The 15,949-nt window shown below is 35.5% G+C and overlaps 1 protein-coding gene and 3 long non-coding RNA genes across 14 annotated transcripts in view; all 4 read left to right on the forward strand.

Moving 5' to 3' along the window:
• The window catches only part of LOC132546776 (dynamin-binding protein-like), a 70,173-nt gene extending 69,003 nt beyond the window's left edge, over positions 1 to 1,170 (forward strand). Inside the window, exons 19-20 of the mRNA XM_060210495.1 lie at positions 59 to 309; positions 962 to 1,170. Of these exons, the coding sequence (XP_060066478.1) occupies positions 59 to 309; positions 962 to 1,141 (431 nt within the window). The 3' untranslated portion in view covers positions 1,142 to 1,170. The remainder of the gene's footprint in view (positions 1 to 58; positions 310 to 961) is intronic.
• A 5,851-nt stretch (positions 1,171 to 7,021) lies between these two features.
• LOC132546779 (uncharacterized) lies at positions 7,022 to 7,758 on the forward strand. Its single transcript, XR_009554082.1, has 3 exons — positions 7,022 to 7,171; positions 7,259 to 7,664; positions 7,728 to 7,758. It is a non-coding gene; the product is annotated as an uncharacterized LOC132546779 (long non-coding RNA).
• A 616-nt stretch (positions 7,759 to 8,374) lies between these two features.
• LOC132546778 (uncharacterized) lies at positions 8,375 to 10,229 on the forward strand. 3 transcript variants are annotated; one of them, XR_009554079.1, is made up of 3 exons: positions 8,375 to 8,472; positions 8,536 to 8,767; positions 9,145 to 10,229. It is a non-coding gene; the product is annotated as an uncharacterized LOC132546778 (long non-coding RNA). The 3 variants fall into 3 exon arrangements; XR_009554080.1 differs by having other exon boundaries at positions 9,232 to 10,229; XR_009554081.1 differs by having other exon boundaries at positions 8,594 to 8,767.
• Positions 10,230 to 10,266: 37 nt separating this feature from the next.
• On the forward strand, positions 10,267 to 14,872 carry LOC132546777 (uncharacterized). Of its 9 annotated transcripts, none has more exons than XR_009554070.1 (3): positions 10,267 to 10,446; positions 10,679 to 14,617; positions 14,705 to 14,872. It is a non-coding gene; the product is annotated as an uncharacterized LOC132546777 (long non-coding RNA). The 9 variants fall into 9 exon arrangements; XR_009554073.1 differs by having other exon boundaries at positions 14,763 to 14,872; XR_009554075.1 differs by having other exon boundaries at positions 10,679 to 14,385; positions 14,531 to 14,872.
• Positions 14,873 to 15,949: the final 1,077 nt, after the last annotated feature.

Below are 15,949 nucleotides of genomic sequence, written 5' to 3' on the forward strand. Positions count from 1 at the left end.
TTGTATTGAAATGTAGATGTAACCAATAAACTTTCATTTATAAATTTGATGATTTCAGCATCTAAAGGTTTCGTACCAAGAAATATTCTGAAATTATACCAGTCTGGCCTGCCTCCTCAGATGTCATCAACAACCCCACTGTCTTATTCTCCACCTCCTACACCTACCGCGGTGCTAGAGCCAGTGCCTGTTGGAGGGCCAGCAGCAGACAATGTACAGGACGATGAATTTGACTTTGCACTTGAGGAAGACATGAGTCCAGAAATCACTGAGGAGATCAATATTTCTGCTGCTAGTGGTTCTGAGGAGGTATGTAATTTTGAAGATTACTGGCCATTGTGTCCTTTGGTCAAAAAATGTCCAGACCACCGTAGCTTTAGATAGAAGCTTTTGATAAGGTCGCTCTCAAAGGTAAGACACACCATGAGGTCAGGGGTCAAGTAATCACTATGAGTTCAAGGGTGAATGTAGCACATTGATGTCATGTGAAGATCAGATATTAGCGTCAAAGATTACATTTTGGTCACATTTGCAATTTAAGGACAAAGGTGATTGATGTACATTTAAGTAAAATATAAAGGTCTCATGTGAAGATCAATTGTTAAGGTCACATAGGAAGGTCAGAGCTTAAGGTCATATATCATGGTCAAATATGAAGGTTGGTGTTGAGATGTGTTGTAAATGCCATACATGGAGATAAAAGGTAAAAACATTAATGATACTTATTAACTTGAAAGTATTTGTACAACGTTTTTTAATCATTCTTGAAATATATCAGTACTTTCAATTCAAAGAATACAAGGATGAAACCTATGGAATGAAATCATTTTGTATAAAGGAAGGATGCTTTTTCTGTTGATAGAGGGCCCCTGGGGCCCTTAAATATGTCTCCTACAGATCAAACTAGTATCATTAGATACAGCATTCCTTGGGCAATGTTTAATATAATTTTTTTTTTAAGTTTTACTTTGCAGAGTTTGGATTTGAGGCAAGAACTGCAACAGAAGTGTCTTTGTTCGAGGGTCAGGTGGTAACAGTGCTTGCAAAGCATGACCAGGAGGGGAACACAGAATGGTGGTATGTCGATGCTGATGGACTGAAGGGATATACACCATCCATCTACCTCAAATCCATGAGCTGACTCAAGATCATAGTAGTCAAGGTTATATAATCACCTCCACCGATTATGGACTGGACATGCTCTCAGATTCCATTGTGTTGGACTGAAGATACAGTTTGACTATTGTACATATGTTACTCCGTGAGCCACCAGTCACAGCAGTTTCATCAATGGAAAGATGTATGAAATTTGTCTTTGATGATGGAATTTGAGCGCAACTTAAGTGTATCAATTGCAACAGGCAGGAGGAGGATTCGTGATGTTTTTAGGTCACCTGAGTAAAAGTCTCAGGTGACCTGTTGCGATTACCTTTTGTTCGTTGTAACTCAGGTAACCATTAGGGTGTTTGGGCCTTTTGTTATTAAGCCTGTTGAATGAAATTTGTCAGTTATGACATAACTCTAATAGGAAATATATATATATATATATATATATATATATGCATTGTGGTAATTATTAGACAAATTAAAAGAATATTATATGGCATAGTAAATAAGTTCTGATCATTATATACGGTATTAACCCTCAAATAAGCTCTCTTCTCCACTTAGTATGTAGGCTTTTGGGAGGGCTAATTTGTGAACTACTTTTTACATTATTTTTTTTTAATTGAAGATTCTACAATAATGAAGAAGAGGCTCCATTGTTTGCAGATTAATGCGTTAATATGAAATGTATCACACAAGCTTAACTTTTGATGTAAATCATTTGTATAATGTTAAATGTAGCATACAGCCTGAACTTTTAATGCTAATCATATATGTATTTATCATTTGATGTTATGTGTTTCATAAGTCTATGGTTTGAACACCAATGGCAGTTGACGTTGATATTGTATTGAAAGTTCATATACCAGTTCACATGTCAGTGTGTAGTTTTATTCTTTATTTTTCTTATGAGGATTACATACAGTCTTAAGGCTAAGAGACTTTCCTTATGTATAAACTCTATCTACAAAGCATTGCTGTCTGGACCAGATTTCTTTTCAACAATCATTTTTTCAGGGTTTCTTACTGAATATTTATTTTGGTGGTGATGAAAACTACATGAATATTTATTTTGGTGGTGATGAAAACTACATGAATATTTATTTTGGTGGAGATGAAAACTACATGAATATTTATTTTGGTGGTGATGAAAACTACATGAATATTTATTTTGGTGGTGATGAAAACTACATGAATATTTATTTTGGTGGTGATGAAAACTACATGAATATTTATTTTGGTGGTGATGAAAACTACAAGAATATTTATTTTGGTGGTGATGACTACATGAATATTTATTTTGGTGGTGATGAAAACTACATGAATATTTATTTTGGTGGTGAAGAAAACTACATGAATATTTATTTTGGTGGTGATGACTACATGAATATTTATTTTGGTGGTGATGAAAACTACATGAATATTTATTTTGGTGGTGATGAAAACTACATGAATATTTATTTTGGTGGTGATAAAAACTACATGAATATTTATTTTGGTGGTGATGACTACATGAATATTTATTTTGGTGGTGATGAAAACTACATGAATATTTATTTTGGTGGAGATGAAAACTACATGAATATTTATTTTGGTGGAGATGAAAACTACATGAATATTTATTTTGGTGGTGATGAAAACTACATGAATATTTATTTTGGTGGTGATGAAAACTACATGAATATTTATTTTGGTGGTGATGAAAACTACATGAATATTTATTTTGGTGGTGATGAAAACTACAAGAATATTTATTTTGGTGGTGATGACTACATGAATATTTATTTTGGTGGTGATGAAAACTACATGAATATTTATTTTGGTGGTGAAGAAAACTACATGAATATTTATTTTGGTGGTGATGACTACATGAATATTTATTTTGGTGGTGATGAAAACTACATGAATATTTATTTTGGTGGTGATGAAAACTACATGAATATTTATTTTGGTGGTGATAAAAACTACATGAATATTTATTTTGGTGGTGATGACTACATGAATATTTATTTTGGTGGTGATGAAAACTACATGAATATTTATTTTGGTGGTGATGAAAACTACATGAATATTTATTTTGGTGGTGATGAAAACTACATGAATATTTATTTTGGTGATGATGAAAACTACATGAATATTTATTTTGGTGGTGATGAAAACTACATGAATATTTATTTTGGTGGTGAGGAAAACTACATGAATATTTATTTTGGTGGTGATGAAAACTACATGAATATTTATTTTGGTGGTGATGACTACATGAATATTTATTTTGGTGGTGATGACTACATGAATATTTATTTTGGTGGTGATGAAAACTACAAGAATATTTATTTTGGTGGTGATGAAAACTACATGAATATTTATTTTGGTGGTGATGAAAACTACATGAATATTTATTTTGGTGGTGATGAAAACTACAAGAATATTTATTTTGGTGGTGATGACTACATGAATATTTATTTTGGTGGTGATGAAAACTACATGAATATTTATTTTGGTGGTGATGAAAACTACATGAATTTTTATTTTGGTGGTGATGAAAACTACATGAATATTTATTTTGGTGGTGATGAAAACTACATGAATATTTATTTTGGTGGTGATGAAAACTACATGAATATTTATTTTGGTGGTGATGACTACATGAATATTTGTTTTGGTGGTGATGAAAACTACATGAATATTTATTTTGGTGGTGATGAAAACTACATGAATATTTATTTCATATAGTGACTAGATTTGTTCTGAAAACAATGATTCTGATTTAAAAATCTAAAACCCCGAAAAAATTGCTTCAAATAGTTACCACAAAAGTCGTGAAAAAGTGGTCTAGACAGCAGTGAATATCTCTTATATGTTATATTCAGTATTTTGTTTATCATATATAATGTATATTTACAAAGTCAAGCTTTGTATACCATGATGACATTCGGGCATGCTGCAATAATATTAGACACATGCTTCTTACAAACTATGTTCTTTCATTGTGTATATGAAATATAGACTTAACCTAGTTTCATCTAACACCAGTCATTAGGTAAGTTTATGTCATAGCCCAGCCTCCTCAGATACATTATGGGTGTTGCAGCCTCCTCAGACACCTTATAGGTGTTGCAGCCTCCTCAGACACATTATGGGTATTGCAGCCTCCTCAGACACCTTATGGGTGTTGCAGCCTCCTCAGACACATTATGGGTATTGCAGCCTCCTCAGATACATTATGGGTGTTGCAGCCTCCTCAGACACCTTATGGGTGTTGCAGCCTCCTCAGACACCTTATGGGTGTTGCAGCCTCCTCAGACACCTTATGGGTATTGCAGCCTCCTCAGATACATTATAGGTGTTGCAGCCTCCTCAGATACATTATGGCTGTTGCAGCCTCCTCAGACACCTTATGGGTATTGCAGCCTCCTCAGACACATTATGGGTATTGCAGCCTCCTCAGACACATTATGGGTGTTGCAGCCTCCTCAGATACATAATGGGTGTTGCAGCCTCCTCAGACACCTTATGGGTGTTGCAGCCTCCTCAGACACCTTATGGGTGTTGCAGCCTCCTCAGACACCTTATGGGTATTGCAGCCTCCTCAGACACCTTATGGGTGTTGCAGCCTCCTCAGACACCTTATGGGTATTGCAGCCTCCTCAGACACCTTCTGCATAGGATATGTTGGTGTTTGTGTATATGAAATAGTAACATCCTACTGTCATGTTCTTGTGTGTTTATGTAAATGTTTTCTCGCCTTGATGGAACACCATACACTCTTCTGCATTTTCCTCTCAACAACTTAGTACTGATTTGTGTAATGTGTTACCATGGATTAGGGGCAGACAAGGTAGACTGACCATTACATGGTGTAATGTGTTACCATGGATTAGGCACAGACAAGGGAGGCCGACCATATTATTGTGTTATGTGTTACCATCGATTAGGCACAGACAAGGGAGGCCGACCATTACATAGTGTAATGTGATACCATGGATTAGGGGCAGACAATGGAGACTGACCATTACATGGTGTAATGTGTTGCCATGGATTAGGGACAGACAAGGGAGGCCGACCATATTATTGTGTTATGTGTTACCATGGATTAGGCACAGACAAGGGAGACTGACCATGGTGTAGTGTTACCATGGATTAGGGACAGACAAGGGAGGCCGACCATTACATGTTGTAATGTGTAACCATGGATTAGGGACAGACAAGGGAGGCTGCCCATATTATTGTGTTATGTGTTACCATCGATTAGGCACAGACAAGGGAGACTGACCATTACATGGTGTAGTGTTACCATGGATTAGGGACAGACAAGGGAGGCTGACCATTACATGTTGTAATGTGTAACCATGGATTAGGGACAGACAAGGGAGGCCGACCATTACATGGTGTAATGTGTTACCATGGATTAGGCACAGACAAGGGAGGTCGACCATATTATTGTGCTATGTGTTACCATGGATTAGGCACAGACAAGGGAGGCTGACCATTACATAGTGTAATGTGATACCATGGATTAGGGGCAGACAAGGGAGACTGACCATTACATGGTGTAATGTGTTACCATGGATTAGGGGCAGACAAGGGAGACTGACCATTACATGGTGTAATGTGTTACCATGGATTAGGGACAGACGATACATTATAATCTAAGAAATCCTGCAGCACTACTTCATCAACTCAACATTCCTCTTTTATCATTGAATAAAATTCTCTCGACTGTGACATGGCAAACGATATGAAGTATCTCTATGTTGTTACTTTTCCTTTGTTCTCGTTCTAAAGTTACCTTTACAAATAATCTACGATTGTAATTTTTTTAAACTCTTGAAGTAATTGTGATACCATATATTACTTGATAACTGTGTATTCTGTTTATATTTACAGTATATTTATTGATGAGAGAGCTTACCCTTCATGTCTGTTTACTAGTTATATTGTTATACTGTGAATCACTTATATTTCACATAGGCTTTATTTTTCATTTGTACGCGATGAGTCAATTGCTAATTCAAACCCCTTGCCATTATTTGTTAAAAAATAATTCTTGCTGACAAAAATGCTGATTTGGTTACCAATATCAGAGTCCACATATCTAATATACCATCATTTACATATTTAAAGTTCACCAAATTATATATTCACTAATATGTCTGAAGTTAGTTAACAAAATATAAGGTATTCGTAAAATCTACGTGATTTACAGTACTATGTTAATGTCCATTTGCTTACACATTTGTATGTATATCAGTTTTTTAATTTTACTTGTACAATCAGTACACATTTTCACTTTTCATAACAGAATTTATTTAAATGGCCAGCAGGCTGTATCAACAGTACACCTGCTAAACATCACATTGTATCATTCACTACAACGTTTTATCAAGTTTTTAAGACAATTTTCAATACATTCCATTTTTTTATTGTCTCCGAAGGGAGAGTATATAGTGGCCACTTTGTCCAGCTCTCCGTCCATCCGTCTGTCCGTCCGTCCGTCCTTTTGTTTGTCCGTTTGCCCATCCATCATAAATTTGTCCGGAGCATATCACGAAAAGTATTGGAGGAATCAACATAAGGCTCTCTAGATAGATAAGGAGAAATGCAGTGTGAACCATAACTCTCTCATGCATAATTTACAAGTTATTAGAACTTGATGTATACATGTATTTGCAGTATACCAAATTCAGGGCCTTCAACTGCTTAATTAAAGAATTATTTCCCAGTTGTATCCAATAAAGTCATTTCCAAGGAGCATTCTTCAGCATCACCAATACACTTGTCTGAATCGCTAAAAATTTTTTAGATACAAATAATGAAAGTTTGAAAGGAATGACTAGGTTACATGAAGGTTGTAGATTTCCCCAACTTTAGAGTAAGGGTTTAAAGTGGGGGTAGTAGAATACAGGAGTTTAGAGTGAGGTTTGTAGAAAACATGAGATTAGAGTGAGGTTTGTAGAAAACATGAGTTTAGAGTGAGGTTTGTAGAAAACATAAGTTTAGAGTGAGGTTTGTAGAAAACATGAGTTTAGAGTGAGTGTTATAGAATGCATGAGTTTAGAGTGAGGTTTGTAGAATACACAAGTTTAGAGTGAGTGTTGTAGAAAACATGAGTTTAGAGTGGGGTTTGTAGAAAACATAAGTTTAGAGTGAGGTTTGTAGAAAACATGAGTTTAGAGTGAGTGTTATAGAATGCATGAGTTTAGAGTGAGGTTTGTAGAATACACAAGTTTAGAGTGAGTGTTATAGAATGCATGAGTTTAGAGTGAGGTTTGTAGAATACATGAGTTTAGAGTGAGGTTTGTAGAAAACATGAGTTTAGAGTGAGGTTTGTAGAATACATGAGTTTAGAGTGAGGTTTGTAGAAAACATGAGTTTAGAGTGAGTGTTATAAAATGCATGAGTTTAGAGTGAGGTTTGTAGAATACATGAGTTTAGAGTGAGTGTTATAGAATGCATGAGTTTAAAGTGAGTGTTGTAGAAAACATGAGTTTAGAGTGAGGTTTGTAGAAAACATGAGTTTAGAGTGAGTGTTATAGAATGCATGAGTTTAGAGTGAGGTTTGTAGAATACACAAGTTAAGTTTAGAGTGAGGTTTGTAGAAAACATGAGTTTAGAGTGAGGTTTGTAGAATACACAAGTTTAGAGTGAGGTTTGTAGAAAACATGAGTTTAGAGTGGGGTTTGTAGAATACATGAGTTTAGAGTGAGGTTTGTAGAAAACATGAGTTTAGAGTGAGTGTTATAAAATGCATGAGTTTAGAGTGAGGTTTGTAGAATACATGAGTTTAGAGTGAGTGTTATAGAATGCATGAGTTTAAAGTGAGTGTTGTAGAAAACATGAGTTTAGAGTGAGGTTTGTAGAAAACATGAGTTTAGAGTGAGTGTTATAGAATGCATGAGTTTAGAGTGAGGTTTGTAGAATACACAAGTTAAGTTTAGAGTGAGGTTTGTAGAAAACATGAGTTTAGAGTGAGGTTTGTAGAATACACAAGTTTAGAGTGAGGTTTGTAGAAAACATGAGTTTAGAGTGAGGCTTGTAGAATACATGAGTTTAGAGTGAGGTTTGTAGAATACATGAGTTTAGAGTGAGGTTTGTAGAATACAAGTTTAGAGTGAGGTTTGTGAGTTTGAGGTTTGTAGAATACATGAGTTTAGAGTGAGGTTTGTAGAAAACATGAGTTTAGAGTGAGTGTTATAGAATGCAAGAGATTAGAGTGAGGTTTGTAGAATACACATGAGTTTAGAGTGAGGTTTGTATAATACATGAGTTTAGAGTGAGGTTTGTAGAATACATGAGTTTAGAGTGAGGTTTGTAGAAAACATGAGTTTAGAGTGAGTGTTATAGAATGCATGAGTTTAGAGTGAGGTTTGTAGAATACACAAGTTAAGTTTAGATTGAGGTTTGTAGAAAACATGAGTTTAGAGTGAGGTTTGTAGAATACACAAGTTTAGAGTGAGGTTTGTAGAAAACATGAGTTTAGAGTGAGGTTTGTAGAATACATGAGTTTAGAGTGAGGTTTGTAGAATACATGAGTTTAGAGTGAGGTTTGTAGAATACATGAGTATAGAGTGAGTGTTATAGAATACATGAGTTTAGAGTGAGGTTTGTAGAAAACATGAGTTTAGAGTGAGTGTTATAGAATGCATGAGTTTAGAGTGAGGTTTGTAGAATACACAAGTTTAGAGTGAGGTTTGTAGAAAACACGAGTTTAGAGTGAGTGTTATAGAATACATGATTTTAGAGTGAGGTTTGTAGAAAACATGAGTTTAGAGTTAGGTTTGTGGAATACACAAGTTTAGAGTGAGGTTTGTAGAAAACATGAGTTTAGAGTGAGGTTTGCAGAAAACATGAGTTTAGAGTGAGTGTTATAGAATGCATGAGTTTAGAGTGAGTGTTATAAAATGCATGAGTTTAGAGTGAGGTTTGTAGAATACACAAGTTTAGAGTGAGGTTTGTAGAAAACATGAGTTTAAAGTGAGGTTTGTAGAATACACAAGTTTAGAGTGAGGTTTGTAGAAAACATGAGTTTAGAGTGAGGTTTGTAGAATACATGAGTTTAGAGTGAGGTTTGTAGAATACATGAGTTTAGAGTGAGGTTTGTAGAATACATGAGTTTAGAGTGAGGTTTGTAGAATACATGAGTATAGAGTGAGTGTTATAGAATACATGAGTTTAGAGTGAGGTTTGTAGAATACATGAGTTTAGAGTGAGTGTTATAGAATGCATGACTTTAGAGTGAGGTTTGTAGAATACATGAGTTTAGTGTGAGTGTTGTAGAAAACATGAGTTTAGAGTGAGGTTTGTAGAAAACATGAGTTTAGAGTGAGTGTTGTAGAAAACATGAGTTTAGAGTTAGGTTTGTGGAATACACAAGTTTAGAGTGAGGTTTGTAGAAAACATGAGTTTAGAGTGAGGTTTGTAGAATACATGAGTTTAGAGTGAGGTTTGTAGAAAACATGAGTTTAGAGTGAGTGTTATAGAATGCATGAGTTTCGAGTGAGGTTTGTAGAATACATGAATTTAGAGTGAGTGTTATAGAATGCATGAGTTTTGAGTGAGGTTTGTAGAATACATGAGTTTAGAGTGAGCGTTATAGAATGCATGAGATTAGAGTGAGGTTTGTAGAATACATGAGTTTAGAGTGAGTGATATAGAATGCATGAGTTTAGAGTGAGTGTTATAAAATGCATGAGTTTAGAGTGAGGTTTGTAGAATACATGAGTTTAGAATGAGTGTTATAGCATGCATGAGTTTAAAGTGAGTGTTGTAGAAAACATGAGTTTAGAGTGGGGTTTGTAGAAAACATGAGTTTAGAGTGAGTTTTGTAGAATACATGAGTTTAGAGTGAGGTTTGTGGAAAACATGAGTTTAGAGTGAGTGTTATAGAATGCATGAGTTTCGAGTGAGGTTTGTAGAATACATGAGTTTAGAGTGAGTGTTATAGAATGCATGAGATTTGAGTGAGGTTTGTAGAATACATGAGTTTAGAGTGAGCGTTATAGAATGCATGAGTTTAGAGTGAGGTTTGTAGAATACATGAGTTTAGAGTGAGTGATATAGAATGCATGAGTTTAGAGTGAGTGTTATAAAATGCATGAGTTTAGAGTGAGGTTTGTAGAATACATGAGTTTAGAATGAGCGATATAGCATGCATGAGTTTAAAGTGAGTGTTGTAGAAAACAGTTTAGAGTGGGGTTTGTAGAAAACATGAGTTTAGAGTGAGTTTTGTAGAATACATGAGTTTAGAGTGAGGTTTGCAGAAAAAATGATTTTAGAGTGAGTGTTATAGAATGCATGAGTTTAGAGTGAGTGTTATAGAATGCATGAGTTTAGAGTGAGGTTTGTAGAATACACAAGTTTAGAGAGAGGTTTGTAGAAAACATTATTTTAAAGTGAGGTTTGTAGAATACACAAGTTTAGAGTGAGGTTTGTAGAAAACATGAGTTTAGAGTGAGGTTTGTAGAATACATGAGTTTAGAGTGATGTTTGTAGAATACATGAGTTTAGAGTGAGGTTTGTAGAATACTTGAGTATAGAGTGAGTGTTATAGAATACATGAGTTTAGAGTGAGGTTTGTAGAATACATGAGTTTAGAGTGAGTGTTATAGAATGCATGACTTTAGAGTGAGGTTTGTAGAATACATGAGTTTAGAGTGAGTGTTGTAGAAAACATGAGTTTAGAGTGAGGTTTGTAGAAAACATGAGTTTAGAGTGAGTGTTGTAGAAAACATGAGTTTAGAGTTAGGTTTGTGGAATACACAAGTTTAGAGTGAGGTTTGTAGAAAACATGAGTTTAGAGTGAGGTTTGTAGAATACATGAGTTTAGAGTGAGGTTTGTAGAAAACATGAGTATAGAGTTAGGTTTGTAGAATACACAAGTTTAGAGTGAGGTTTGTAGAAAACATGAGTTTAGAGTGAGTGTTGTAGAAAACATGAGTTTAGAGTTAGGTTTGTAGAATACACAAGTTTAGAGTGAGGTTTGTAGAAAACATGAGTTTAGAGTGAGGTTTGTAGAAAACATGAGTTTAGAGTGAGGTTTGTAGAAAACATGAGTTTAGAGTGAGTGTTGTAGAAAACATGAGTTTAGAGTTAGGTTTGTGGAATACACAAGTTTAGAGTGAGGTTTGTAGAAAACATGAGTTTAGAGTGAGGTTTGTAGAATACATGAGTTTAGAGTGAGGTTTGTAGAAAACATGAGTATAGAGTTAGGTTTGTAGAATACACAAGTTTAGAGTGAGGTTTGTAGAAGACATGAGTTTAGAGTGAGTGTTGTAGAAAACATGAGTTTAGAGTTAGGTTTGTAGAATACACAAGTTTAGAGTTAGGTTTGTAGAAAACATGAGTTTAGAGTGAGGTTTGTAGAATACATGAGTTTAGAGTGAGGTTTGTAGAAAACATGAGTTTAGAGTGAGTGTTATAAAATGCATGAGTTTCGAGTGAGGTTTGTAGAATACATGAGTTTAGAGTGAGTGTTATAGAATGCATGAGTTTTGAGTGAGGTTTGTAGAATACATGAGTTTAGAGTGAGCGTTATAGAATGCATGAGTTTAGAGTGAGGTTTGTAGAATACATGAGTTTAGAGTGAGTGATATAGAATGCATGAGTTTAGAGTGAGTGTTATAAAATGCATGAGTTTAGAGTGAGGTTTGTAGAATACATGAGTTTAGAATGAGTGTTATAGCATGCATGAGTTTAAAGTGAGTGTTGTAGAAAACAGTTTAGAGTGGGGTTTGTAGAAAACATGAGTTTAGAGTGAGTTTTGTAGAATACATGAGTTTAGAGTGAGGTTTGTAGAAAACATGAGTTTAGAGTGAGTGTTATAGAATGCATGAGTTTCGAGTGAGGTTTGTAGAATACATGAGTTTAGAGTGAGTGTTATAGAATGCATGAGTTTTGAGTGAGGTTTGTAGAATACATGAGTTTAGAGTGAGCGTTATAGAATGCATGAGTTTAGAGTGAGGTTTGTAGAATACATGAGTTTAGAGTGAGTGATATAGAATGCATGAGTTTAGAGTGAGTGTTATAAAATGCATGAGTTTAGAGTGAGGTTTGTAGAATACATGAGTTTAGAGTGAGTGTTATAGAATGCATGAGTTTAAAGTGAGTGTTGTAGAAAACATGAGTTTAGAGTGAGGTTTGTAGAAAACATGAGTTTAGAGTGAGTGTTATAGAATGTATGAGTTTAGAGTGAGGTTTGTAGAATACACAAGTTTAGAGTGAGGTTTGTAGAATACACAAGTTTAGAGTGAGGTTTGTAGAAAACATGAGTTTAGACTGAGTGTTGTAGAAAACATGAGTTTAGAGTTAGGTTTGTAGAATACACAAGTTTAGAGTGAGGTTTGTAGAAAACATGAGTTTAGAGTGAGGTTTGTAGAATACATGAGTTTAGAGTGAGGTTTGTAGAAAACATGAATTTAGAGTGAGTGTTATAGAATGCATGGGTTTTGAGTGAGGTTTGTAGAATACATGAGTTTAGAGTGAGCGTTATAGAATGCATGAGTTTAGAGTGAGGTTTGTAGAAAACATGAGTTGAGAGTGAGTGATATAGAATGCATGAGTTTAGAGTGAGGTTTGTAGAATACATGAGTTTAGAGTGAGGTTTGTAGAATACATGAGTATAGAGTGAGTGTTATAGAATACATGAGTTTAGAGTGAGGTTTTTAGAATACATGAGTTTAGAGTGAGTGTTATAGAATGCATGAGTTTAGAGTGAGGTTTGTAGAAAACATAAGTTTAGAGTGAGGTTTGTAGAATGAATGAGTTTAGAGTGAGTGTTATAGAATGCATGAGCTTAGAGTGAGGTTTGTAGAATACATGAGTTTAGAGTGAGTGTTGTAGAAAACATGAGTTTAGAGTGAGTGTTGTAGAAAACATGAGTTTAGAGTTAGGTTTGTGGAATACACAAGTTTAGAGTGAGGTTTGTAGAAAACATGAGTTTAGAGTGAGGTTTGTAGAATACATGAGTTTAGAGTGAGGTTTGCAGAAAAAATGATTTTAGAGTGAGTGTTATAGAATGCATGAGTTTAGAGTGAGTGTTATAGAATGCATGAGTTTAGAGTGAGGTTTGTAGAATACACAAGTTTAGAGTGAGGTTTGTAGAAAACATGAGTTTAAAGTGAGGTTTGTAGAATACACAAGTTTAGAGTGAGGTTTGTAGAAAACATGAGTTTAGAGTGAGGTTTGTAGAATACACGAGTTTAGAGTGATGTTTGTAGAATACATGAGTTTAGAGAGAGGTTTGTAGAATACATGAGTTTAGAGTGAGGTTTGTAGAATACATGAGTATAGAGTGAGTGTTATAGAATACATGAGTTTAGAGTGAGGTTTGTAGAATACATGAGTTTAGAGTGAGTGTTATAGAATGCATGAGTTTAGAGTGAGGTTTGTAGAAAACATGAGTTGAGTGAGTGTTGTAGAAAACATGAGTTTAGAGTTAGGTTTGTGGAATACACAAGTTTAGAGTGAGGTTTGTAGAAAACATGAGTTTAGAGTGAGGTTTGTAGAATACATGAGTTTAGAGTGAGGTTTGTAGAAAACATGAGTTTCGAGTGAGTGTTATAGAATGCATGGGTTTTGAGTGAGGTTTGTAGAATACATGAGTTTAGAGTGAGCGTTATAGAATGCATGAGTTTAGAGTGAGGTTTGTAGAATACATGAGTTTAGAGTGAGTGATATAGAATGCATGAGTTTAGAGTGAGGTTTGTAGAAAACATGAGTTTAGAGTGAGTGTTGTAGAAAACATGAGTTTAGAGTTAGGTTTGTAGAATACACAAGTTTAGAGTGAGGTTTGTAGAATACACAAGTTTAGAGTGAGGTTTGTAGAAAACATGAGTTTAGAGTGAGTGTTGTAGAAAACATGAGTTTAGAGTTAGGTTTGTAGAATACACAAGTTTAGAGTGAGGTTTGTAGAAAACATGAGTTTAGAGTGAGGTTTGTAAAATACATGAGTTTAGAGTGAGGTTTGTAGAAAACATGAATTTAGAGTGAGTGTTATAGAATGCATGGGTTTTGAGTGAGGTTTGTAGAATACATGAGTTTAGAGTGAGCGTTATAGAATGCATGAGTTTAGAGTGAGGTTTGTAGAATACATGAGTTTAGAGTGAGTGATATAGAATGCATGAGTTTAGAGTGAGGTTTGTAGAATACATGAGTTTAGAGTGAGTGTTATAGAATGCATGAGTTTAAAGTGAGTGTTGTAGAAAGCATGAGTTTAGAGTGAGGTTTGTAGAAAACATGAGTTTAGAGTGAGTGTTATAGAATGCATGAGTTTAGAGTGAGGTTTGTAGAATACACAAGTTTAGAGTGAGGTTTGTAGAAAACATGAGTTTAGAGTGAGTGTTGTAGAAAACATGAGTTTAGAGTTAGGTTTGTAGAATACACAAGTTTAGAGTGAGGTTTGTAGAAAACATGAGTTTAGAGTGAGGTTTGTAGAATACATGAGTTTAGAGTGAGGTTTGTAGTAAACATGAGTTTAGAGTGAGTGTTATAGAATGCATGAGTTTAGAGTGAGGTTTGTAGAAAACATGAGTTGAGAGTGAGTGATATAGAATGCATGAGTTTAGAGTGAGGTTTGTAGAATACATGAGTTTAGAGTGAGGTTTGTAGAATACATGAGTATAGAGTGAGTGTTATAGAATACATGAGTTTAGAGTGAGGTTTGTAGAATACATGAGTTTAGAGTGAGTGTTATAGAATGCATGAGTTTAGAGTGAGGTTTGTAGAAAACATAAGTTTAGAGTGAGGTTTGTAGAATGAATGAGTTTAGAGTGAGTGTTATAGAATGCATGAGCTTAGAGCATCTGGCTTCTCGGGGCCCTCATCGTAGTAATGTTAGGAGTCACAATTTGGCTTCTCTCGGGTGCCCACATAGTAGTAATGTTATGAGTCAGGATCTGGCTTCTTTGTAGTAATGTTAGTGAGTAGTAATTCATGAGTCACATAGTAGTGTCAGCATCTGGCTTCTCAGGGCCAACATAGTAGTAATGTTACGAGTCAGCATCTGCCTTCTCCTGGCCCACATAGTAGTTATGTTACGAGTCAGCATCTGGCTTCTCGGGGCCCACATAGTAGTAATGTTACGAGTCAGAATCTGGCTTCTCAGGGCCCACATACAATGTCAGCATCTGGCTTAATTAGTCAGCATCTAAAGTAGTAATGCTACGAGTCAGCATCTGGCTTCTCTGGTCCAACATAGTAGTTATGTTACAAATCACAATCTGGCTTCTCTGGTCCAACATCGTAGTAATGTGACAAGTCAGCATCTGGCTTCTCGGGGCCCTCATCGTAGTAATGTTAGGAGTCACAATTTGGCTTCTCAGGGCCAACATAGTAGTAATGTAACGAGTCAGAATCTGGCTTCTCGGGCCCACATAGTAGTAATGTTAGGAGTCACAATTTGGCTTCTCAGGGCCAACATAGTAGTAATGTTACGAGTCAGCATCTGGGTTCTCGGGGACCACATAGAAGTAATCTTACGAGTCACAATCTGGCTTCTCGTTGTCCCCATAGTAGTAATGCTACGAGTCAGCATCTGGCTTCTCGGGTCCTACATAGTAGTAATGTTACGAGTCAGAATCTGGCTTTTCAGAGCCAACATAGTAGTAATGTTACGAGTCAGCATCTGGCTTCTCGGGTCCAACATCGTAGTAATGTTACAAATCCGGATCTGGCTTCTCGGGGCCCACATAGTAGTAATGTTACAAGTCAGCATCTGGCTTCTCGGGGCCCACATAGTAGTAATGTTACGAGCCACAATCTGGCTTCTCGGGTCCAACATAGTTGTTACGTTAAAAGACAACATCTAGTTTCTCGGGGCCCACATAGTAGTAATGTTACAAGTCAG

This window comes from Ylistrum balloti, unplaced genomic scaffold (assembly GCF_031769215.1).
Source record: "Ylistrum balloti isolate Yb309-2 unplaced genomic scaffold, AGI_CSIRO_Ybal_v1 Utg369914, whole genome shotgun sequence".
Classification (NCBI taxonomy): domain Eukaryota; kingdom Metazoa; phylum Mollusca; class Bivalvia; order Pectinida; family Pectinidae; genus Ylistrum; species Ylistrum balloti.